This window comes from Amblyomma maculatum, chromosome 3, assembly GCF_055883805.1.
Source record: "Amblyomma maculatum isolate TAMU_Amacu chromosome 3, ASM5588380v1, whole genome shotgun sequence".
In the NCBI taxonomy this organism is placed as follows: Eukaryota; Metazoa; Arthropoda; class Arachnida; order Ixodida; family Ixodidae; genus Amblyomma; species Amblyomma maculatum.
In genome coordinates, this window is record NC_139346.1 from 6,156,131 (window position 1) to 6,166,210 (window position 10,080).

Genomic DNA, 10,080 nt, shown 5'->3' on the forward strand with positions numbered 1-10,080 from the left:
GCTTCGCCTTGCAGGCGTACTGCGGAGAGCCACAAGGACACGTCTGCTTGCTTCGAGTTCCCGATGACAAAGAGGCTTGGCTTTCCCTGCGTGCGCAGGGACGAGGCCTTCCTTGGTGCTAGTGCTTCCGCAACGCTGGCGCCATCTCTCAATAGTTAACGTTAACTATCTGCGCTGGCATCATCTTGCGATAGCTGAGGTAACTACCAAGGAGGAAAGCTGACATTAAAGGAGTATAGACACCAAATTTTGGTGGTATTTTCTTCTTGTTATTGATGCCGAAGACATTCCTGTATATCGACCCACACACAGTGTTCGCTCATGACCGCTAAATAATTTATAATTTATTTTATTTTCTCATCAGTTTCGTTGTTCCTGGCCCTACGGGGCTGGGACTCGTAGGTCTCTGGCGCTTGCATTGGCAGCTAGTGAGCCACCAGCGGTTGTACCTGTTGTAGGCCGTCATTGCACCCACCATCGCTTCAGTGGTGGATGACGCCTGCTGCCAATGCGCATCTTTCTCCGTCTTTTTTTTCTTCCTTCTCTATTTTCTTTTCTGTCCGCACGAGGCAGCAGAGGTGGCTCAGCTACAGAGCCAGTTGCAGGCCTGTGCATTTTCTTTTCCTTCTTCCCACAGTCGCAGCAACAACAACAGCTGTTATCGCCACGGCTTTTACGAAAGAAAAACAGGCGGCACGAGATTTTATTGAATTGAAATTGGTAGCAGCTAATCGATTCCACCCCCTTCATGGATTACTGCCTTGTCGTGACGCAGGGGCTTGCGAAACTCGATGAAGTCATGAGCTCTGCTGTGTAGGACCACCCAAGATATACAGGTCACGGCAGAGAGTTCTGACGAAATGTGATTCACTGGAGAAGGTAATGGCAACCCACTCCAGTATTTCCTGCTAAGAAAACCGTATGGCCAGTCACAATAGCATTAATGATATGGTGCCGGAAGATGAGCCCCCCAGGTTGGAAGGCGTCCCACATGTTACTGGGGATGAACAAAGGGAGAATCCTAGTAGCTCCAGGACGAATGAAGCGGCTGGGCTAAAGCCAAAAGGACGCTCAGTTGTGGATGTGTCGGGAAGCGACCGGAAAGTCCGATGTTGCAAGGAGATATATCACATAGCAACATGGAATGTAAGATCTATGACGCAAGGTAAACTGGATGTCGTCAAGCGAGAAATGGACAGATTGAACATTGATATCTTGGGTATCAGCGATCTCAAGTGGACCGGAATGGGAGAATTTAATTCTGGCGACCATTATGTCTTTTATTGTGGGCACGAATCTAAGAGAAGGAATGGGGTCGCTCTCATAGTAAAAGAAGAATGGGTAAAGCAGTGCTAGGGTACAACCCCAAAAACGACCGAATGATTTCACTTCGGATCCAAGGTCACCCTTTCAAATAACAGTTATCCAAGTCTATGCACCAACCACTACTGCTGAAGAAGCTGACGTTGACAGATTTTATGCGGACCTGCAATGCCTTTTAGACCGCACTCCATCATCAGACGTCTTTTTTCTCATAGGTGGGTAGTGAAGAAATATCCGGAATTACAGGCAAGTTCGGTCTTGGTGAGCCAAATGAAGCTGGGCAGAGGCTAGTAGAGTTTTGTCAAGAAAACAACCTGACTATAGCGAATACCATTTTCAACAGCACAAGAGGCGCCTGTACACATGGACTTCACCGGACGGTCTGTACAGGAATCAGATCGATTATATTATTTGCCGGCAGAGATGGAGAAGCGCTATACAAGCAGTAAAAACAAGGCCTGGGGCCGATTGTGGCATAGATCATCAGCTTCTTGTTGCCAAAATTAAGCTTCGATTGAGGAAAACGCAGAAAACTAGAAGGCCTTTCAGGTATGATCAGGATCAAATTCCATCAGAATATGCTGTGGAAGTGAGGAATCGATTTCAAGAATTAGATCTAGAAGACAAAGAGCCCGAAGAGATGTGGACTGATGTTCGTGATACAGTCGAACCCGGTTATATCGAACCCGGATATATCTAATTTTGGTTATATCGAACTCGCGGAATATCCCCTTGAAAATCCCATGTAAAAGTATAGGAAAGCCGTGTCATATATCGAACTCAATTTCACCGGTCGTTCGATATATCGAACTCCGCACCACGCACAGGAAAGTGTGCCTTCCCCAAAGACGATCGCATCACCCTTGGCCGTTTGCTGCGTGACGTTTTCAAGCCACGCGCGGAAGGAATGAAAGGGGACAGTTCTGGACAGCGCCGCGCCCATTCCCCAAAGGCGCTCGCATCTGCAGTTATCGTTTCCCGCGCGCCAACACATGACGTTTGCAAGCCATGTGCATGGGTCTGTCCATTCTTTTGCCGAGCTATCTCTCTCCTTCAGCACGCGCTACGCATGCGCCAAACCAGCTCAGCCCGTTTTCAGACAGACGTCGGACGCTTTCTCCAGCGTGTGTTGCGAACCCTCTGCCCGCGGCGGCTGGCGTGGCTATGGCGCCTGCGAACGTTAAGAAGCGGCAGCTCTCTATGTTTTTCTCTTTTTTTTTTTCATTTTCTTTTCTTTTTTTTTTTTTTGCGAGAGTCATCCCTTCTTATCGTTGTGCTGTACGCGCGACGTAGCGTAAGATATGGCGGCTGCGGACGTTAAGAAGCGATAGTTTTATTTTTTTTTTTTTTTGCGGGAGCCGTTTATCTTTGCATGTATGAATCAACGGAAGCACGCGGTCTGCTGCTGCGATCATGACACCCGCCCCAAGCGCGGCGTGATAAATCGAACCAGGCTTGTGCAAGCAAGCCATCACGGGCACTCTGCCAAGTTCGCTCCCTGTCACCGCAGCAGGAGCTATAAAAAGATAAACGCGCCCTGCCGTTATCGCTGCGCAGCATCTTGGCACGCTGCCAAGAAATGAGCTGTGGATGCGACGACCGAGACGGAGTGACGCGCGCCATCCACATGCAAGCGAAAACGCTCGCGATTTCTGCCGCAGCGACACGGAAGCCTTGTATTGAGCTGTCGTGGTGGCTCAAGCGGCAAGAGGGACGCAGTTCCAACAATTAAGTTTGAAACTTTTCGCTCTGTCGCTGCCGCTCGTCGCTGAGATTGCTCAATCGCTTGCATGTGAGTGACTAGTCTTAACACTTTTTTTTTTTTTTCAAATTCTCGGGTGCAAAAGTGGAGGGTGGGTTCATTATGCGAGTGGGTTGATTACGCGACACATGCGGTATCATTTTTTGGCATCGTAAGTGCCGTCACAAGCCAATTTTTGTATATCGAATTATCGATATATCGAACTATTTCGCGATCCCCTTCGGGTTCGATATATCCGGGTTCGACTGTATAATACAAGAAGTTGCTACTAAGGTAGTTCCAAAGCAAAAGAAATGCAAGAAAGCAAACTGGTTATCTAAAGAGGCTTTGCAAATAGCTGAGGAAAGGAGGATGGCAAAAGTTATGGGGGAAAGAGAAAGATATAAGGTTCTCAATGCGGATTTTCAGAAAAAAGCAAGGAGAGATAAGAATGCCTTCCTGAACATACAGTCCCAAGCAGTTGAGGAAAACAGCCAATTAAGGAACACAAGAGCTCTGTATAAGACAATCAAAGATATCAAAGGAAGCTTCTGTGCTAAGCTGGGCGTGATAAAGGACAAACGAGGCAAGGCCCTCACTGAAGCCTCAGAGATAAAGAAGAGGTGGCAGGAATACACAGAAGAACCGTACAAGAAGGACCCGGATGTGCAAACCCAACATAAGACAGTTGTGATTACTGATCTCGAGCCGGGCATCCTGAAGAGTGAAGTTGAATGGGCCTTAGCCAGCCTTGCTAAGAACAAAGCTAGTGGAATTGATGGTATTCCAGCTGAGTTGCTTCAAAACCTCAACCATGACGCTGTTAACATTCTGCATACATTATGTCAGAAGATTTGGACAACCCTGCAGTGGCCACAGGATTGGAGGAGGTCAGTTTACATCCCCATTCGAAAGATAGGCAGTACCAAAGATTGTTCCAACTCCCGCCGATCGCGCTTATTTCGCATGCTAGCAAGGTGATGTTGAAAATCCGCCAAGAAAGGCTGCAGCAGTATGTGGATCGACAGCTTCCGGACGTGCAAGCTGGGTTTCGCAAGGGCAGAGGGACTAGAGACCAAATTGCCAACCTTCGCTGGATCATGGAAAAAGCAAGAGAGTTCCAGAAACCCATCTACTTCTGCTTTATCGATTATGCGAAAGCGTTTGACTGCGTAGATCACAGCAGATTGTGGCAAGCTCTCCAAGAGATGGGAGTTCCAATTCACCTCATCTGATGTGATGTATGGATGCGAGAGTTGGACTGTGAAGAAGGCTGACCGCCGAAGAATTGACGCGTTTGAATTGTGGTGCTGGCGGAGACTCTTGAGAGTTCCTTGGACTGCCAGAAGATCAAATCAGTCGATATTATCGACCATAAACCCTGAGTGCTCATTGGAGGGTCAAATTCTAAAGTTAAAGCTGAGCTACTTTGGTCATCTGATGAAAAGAGAGGAGTCGCTGGTGAAAGATTTGATGTTGGGAAAGGTTGAGGGTCGCCGGAGAAGGGGTAGGCAGCGAACGCGATGCTTAGATGGCATCCTCGAGGCGCTGCAGATGAAGTTATGTGATGTTAGGAAGATAGTGAGAGACCGGAAAGCGTGGCGTGACATGGTCCATAGGGTCACAAAGAGTCTGACACGATTGAACTGAACTGAATCGATTCCACGGCTGTTTGCAGTAGCTGCCATATAGCTATTCTTTTTTCATGAACTCGAGCAAAAATCTTTAGAATAATTAACAGCGGCAGAACAAGGACACTAACAAGAAAGGGACAGACACCACATGCGCATACTACCGACTGTTTATTAACCGGAAAAGTGGCAAATTTGTAAATTCTCCTCAAGCATGAGACTCATCGTAATTACCGCTCCAAACCCAACACACGGAAAAAATTCTAGTGGGCACTTTGGACCACTAAAATGTGATGAGGCGAAAGCCATGCGGTGGATCGTAGCTCTCCACTACGGCACCTCTGTCTCTCCCTCTCTTCTTTCACTCTCACCTTCCTTCTATCCTTTGCCTTGTGGTACATATGTCCACAGAGAATTGTGACAGATACTGCGCCTTTTCTATCCTGTAAATCAATTTCAAACGCCGCTGATGCCTGCTGTACTAACGCCTCCTAGACATCTGGGTCTGCTTCTGTTTGTTGTATGATACGGCATTCGAGGAAGCGGCAAATGAAAAGCGTAGCACGGACACCTGGATCGGACGCCCAGCGAAGTCAGCTTCATATATGCATGAATCACCTGGTGACATCATGGTGACATCGCGCACCCCTCGTCGAACACAACCAGCATTTCATTGAACGCATCAAAGTTCAATAATTCGTTTACAGGAAAGGAAATGTGCAGTATCTGGCACTCGCGGAATGCCGCTATCATCGTCTCGCTAGACAAGTGGAATTATGAAGAGCGTTTCACGATCCGGGGCAAGGCACAGTTGGTAAAGCGCTGGGCTGGGGAATGGAGGCTCGATTCCCACTGGAGACAAGGTTTATAAATTTATTTTTAACGCTTGCTCTCAAAAGCATGACACCTCTGCTGACAACCTTGTGTCGACAACAATGAAGCATTAAAGGCTTTCGCCTTAAAACAAGTGGCAACATCAGGGTAACAGACAACAAACCTTTAACCCCTGCAGATAAACTAAGAGATTCTAATTTCTTTTATCAGAATCTAACAGCCATTTCTTCGCAAAAGCAGTGTCAAACGATCGTAGCAAAAGCAGTCCGAAACCTAAATCCAAAAATAAAAATGAAAAAAACGAAAGATAATCGTAGCAAAAGCTGAGTCAAACATAGGCAAAAGCAGTCATAACTGTAAAAAACTACAAAATGGAAAAAGATAAAACCAATAACAAAATTAAACCACTTAAACAAGAGATGGCCGCTAGAAATGCAAGGCTGAAAAGTCTCACAGTGTATAACGTCACAAAAAAACAATTAAGAAAGGAAACTTTATTTCTACGGAGAGATACAAAAGAGTCGCTAACACATGTGCTTCCCTTCTTTTTGATCATAAAAGCTTCAAGAATTTCACGTGCCCCCTGATCGCAACTCCTGCTCAGAATAAGTATTGGCTCACACTTGCAATCTTTACAATGGGTATGCGAATTTGACTCGCCTCCGTTAGAAAGCGGAGTTTTTTTTTTTGAACTGGTGAAAAACTGCGCACAACAAAACACACCACAAGGAAGAAGACGAGACACAGGCGCTTGTGTCTCATCTTCTTTCTTGTGGTGTGTTTTATTCTATGCAGTTTTTCACCAGTTCAAGTATGCACCAACTAGCCCAAGAAACGGCGTTAATGTAGAAAACTGAGGTGGGTCAAATTGACACCGCTTTTGCTAAGGGATGGCCTTTTTTTTTTTTCGTTTCTAATTTATTTTATCAAAATCTATTAGATTATCTGCAGAGGTTAAAGGTTTCTGGTCTGTTATCCTGACGTTGCCGCTTGTTTTCCATGTGTTGGGTTCGGAGCGATGATTGCGATAAATCTCATGCTTGAGCTGAATGCCAATTTGCCACTTTTCCGGTTAATAAATAGTTGCTAGTGTGCACATGTGGTGTCCCTTTCTTGTTGGTGTCCTTGCTGTGCCGCTGTTATTCTGAATTGCACTCCTAAATAATTATGCTAGATGGGATGCAGCATAAATTTTCATTCAGTTTTTGGACTAAGGTAAATTCTCTTTGTTTCGACCCTCGTTAATTCGGAAGTGCAGATAATTTGAACGAGCAGCGCATTTGCGGCCAATGCCCATTTAAAGGGAACATGTGCAAAAGGTGAGTGCGATTAGCCGGGCGGCCGATCACAGCTCTTTGCCTGCGTCCAACAGAGTAGATGTCAACGACAGGTGGCACGCAGCAAACACACCGGCTTCCGGCGACACGTTTCGGTACAACACTCTCTGCCAGCGATCACCCTTCCCGAACCTAAATTGCACGTAACTGTTGTGCCCGCGCACATTGTGTACGCTGTGGCAATATGGCGATGATCGGAAGTTCACCATTTTCATGATAAAGCTCAAGCGCATTGTTTTGTATTCGCTTTGACTCCATGCCAACCCATGGGTGCATTGGGAGCTGCTCGAGGTGTCACTGTTCATTTATTTTTGGTTTGGGGTGGCTGTTCTAATGAATACGCATACGTCCGACCGTGCATCCACATTCTGCTTCCAGCTGATCACACACTTTTCACCACAGTGCGTCAACTCTGCGGTGAAGCGTCCTCAAAATGCAAAGGGCTTTTATGGTTTTGAAGCAATCCTTCAACGTTCCCGGCAGTGTGAATACGCAAAGGACGAAACTGGGAATAATTTTCGTTTTTACTTGTGTTTCATCTCAAATGCAGACAGCTGTCATGCAAGTAAAATTACGGTAACACAAATAGTTTTTGGCATTTTCTTTTTTCGATTCCGTTCAATGATTTGAAGTTGATTTGAACATTTCTTCTGTTCTATTGGAGGCCAAATTAAACAGAGCCTTCTTTAGATGTGAGAAGAAAATGTGCTTAGTAGCATTTAATGCCGTCAGCCTGCTCCAAAGGGCTCCAAAATAGCCCATAAATTGTTCCGAACATGATCTGAAATCGGACGTTTGCTGCTCCAACGCTGCTTCCCCATGCCGGCTCTAAAAGGCCCTGAGTAAATGCCATTTGAACTGTCGCAGTAAGCACAACGCATCATTGCCTTGATCACGACTGTAAGTGCCTCTGTAGGCAGCTTTCCCATTACAGTCATCTAAACCCCAGTTCCTTGTCGTCTGCTCGAAAATGCACACCGAAAACGTCGAGGGCGTTTTGAGCGCGCTGTGGCACCGTGCTAGGGTGCTTCGATGGCCTAGGTGAAGGCATCAAGGCACCCTACACAATGCATGCCAGACTGTGACTGACGTCACCGGCTCTACCAGTCGTGCCAAAAACGTTGCACTATTCAGGCCCTTCATAATCGCCTGATGGAACAAGCATCAAAAAAAGAGAAAACAAAGAATCCATTTAAATAGCAGAAACATGACAGGCAATGCATTTGGCTACACTAATAAAAATTGCGAGTCTGTGTGGAGAGGGGTTCATAAGGCGAAATGTGCCATCTGAGTGAAGTGATGCTGAGTGTTACATTGTGAGTTTTGATTTCTGTTCTGTTTTTATGGATTTGGATATGTACTTTTGTGTGAATACTGTATGCTTGTTAGGCTGGTTGTGTCATGTCGCAAACCTATAAATAATTGTTCTCATTAAAGAAGCACGAGTCAGGTCTCGGCTGCCTTTGTTATTGCCGCCTTGGCCGGCGCAGCACTGAAAATGGCAGGTAACGAACCAGAAAGGGTGTAATTGTGACCAAGCTGCATGGGGAAATGCCCCTGGTGGCTGTGCCTTTTCTAGTCTATGCGTACCTAGCATGTTGATATTTGCACCAGACTTCAAGATGGCAGACTTGACAAAAAGATGGAAGAAAGGTAATGGGAGGGTTCCAGAATAAGTCTGGGAAGTTTGGGAATCCTTGGGTGTTTCTGTTGAAGCATGGAGCTGTGATGCAGAATAGAAAGAAGGGGCATGCATAAGCATCTAAAAAATTAAGCAAAAGGTTTTACTTGGTTGCATGGCGAAATTTGCATTAAACATTACAGAAACACAGAAATTTTTCATGTTATGGAGGTTTTTACTCTACTCCGCTTGTTCCCTTTTCATTGTGGACTTGAGAACTGCTGCTGGGCGTAGTCAGACAGCAATTTTTTTACACATTAACTGCTGCTTCTTGATCTCTACAGGTTTGGCTTTGGGCTGCCCACGTCTCGTGCATATGCGGAGTATCTGGGCGGCACGCTGACACTCGAGACCCTGCAGGGCATCGGCACTGACGTGTACCTCCGCCTGCGCCACATCGATGGGAAATGCGAGAGTTTCCGCATCTGATGCCCATCTTGTCGCACAGCTCGCTGCAGAAGGAGGATTGGCACATGTTGCCTTGGCGCAGTCATTCATTTTTCTGCTGACTGCTGCTTGAGACAGGTCTGAACAAGTGCTTCTAGTCAAGGAATGCACTTGCACAGTCTTCCTCTGAAATATACTTCCCAATAATGCATTTTTGATGGGAACAGAAAGGGATGAAAATCCATCAGAGGTGGTGGCAGTAGCAATTCTGGCACCACAAATTGAGTTTTGTACGCGAAAGCAGTATGAAGCGTGTCAGTATAGATTGGAGGAATGTGATATGAGAGTTCGAGCTCATGATGCACACTCGCAGGAGGAGGGAAGGTGCCACCATTTGTAAATAAATTTGTTTTTATAGTAGTAGACCATGTTTGCCTATGCCTCGTTTGTTGAATGCTGAACTGTTTTCTTTACTGCAAAAGCAAGAAAATATGCAGCATGAAAGCAATATAAAAAGAAATCAAGGTGCTGATGGATGTGAGAAAATTTGAAAACGAACACACAAAAAATGCTTACAGGACAGATTGTTTCACCACTGTTCCGAAATGTGCAAGCTTTGGTTGGTTAAAGCGATCAAGGTATCACTCGCACAGCCGTTAACATCTTGAGTTATAAAGTAAGCTTTAATTGTTTCCCTCGTGTACTGCTTACACCCATCATAAAGCACATTTTTGCTGAACAGTTTTTTTTTTACACTTACACTTCATGCAGTGTTCAAATTATTTGGCGCTGTCAGCATCGAAGAACCGCTGTGTTGAGATAAATGGACATCCAAACAGCAGCTGGCCTTGCTAACACAGTATTTTCCACAAGGAAGAGAAACACGTTTCCTACATGGTGCCAACCTTGACATATTGTTGCGTGCTTAGTACGCACGGGGGGGGGGGGGGGGGGGGGGGGGGGAAGGTATTTACAGGAATCAGTCGAAACAGAACTGCTGCAAAGCTTACAAATGTCCCTCTGCCCTTGTGCTCTTCTTTCTTCTTCACCGATCTACTCGACCGTTCTTCATTTTCCGTCGACGTTCTGCGAAGGCGCGTGAAATTTCCCTTCTCGCAGACGAAGCCCGTCGGGCGAGTTACATAA

General features: G+C 46.0%; 1 protein-coding gene across 3 annotated transcripts in view; it reads left to right on the top strand.

Annotated features, from left to right (window-relative positions):
- LOC146194153 (branched-chain alpha-ketoacid dehydrogenase kinase-like) overlaps positions 1-9,357 on the top strand; it is an 84,346-nt gene extending 74,989 nt beyond the window's left edge. For all 3 annotated transcript variants that reach the window (XM_084597264.1, XM_084597265.1, XM_084597266.1), the window contains one exon: positions 8,832-9,357. In XM_084597264.1, coding sequence (XP_084453390.1) covers positions 8,832-8,976 — 145 coding nt within the window. In that variant the 3' untranslated portion in view covers positions 8,977-9,357. The remainder of the gene's footprint in view (positions 1-8,831) is intronic.
- Positions 9,358-10,080: the final 723 nt, after the last annotated feature.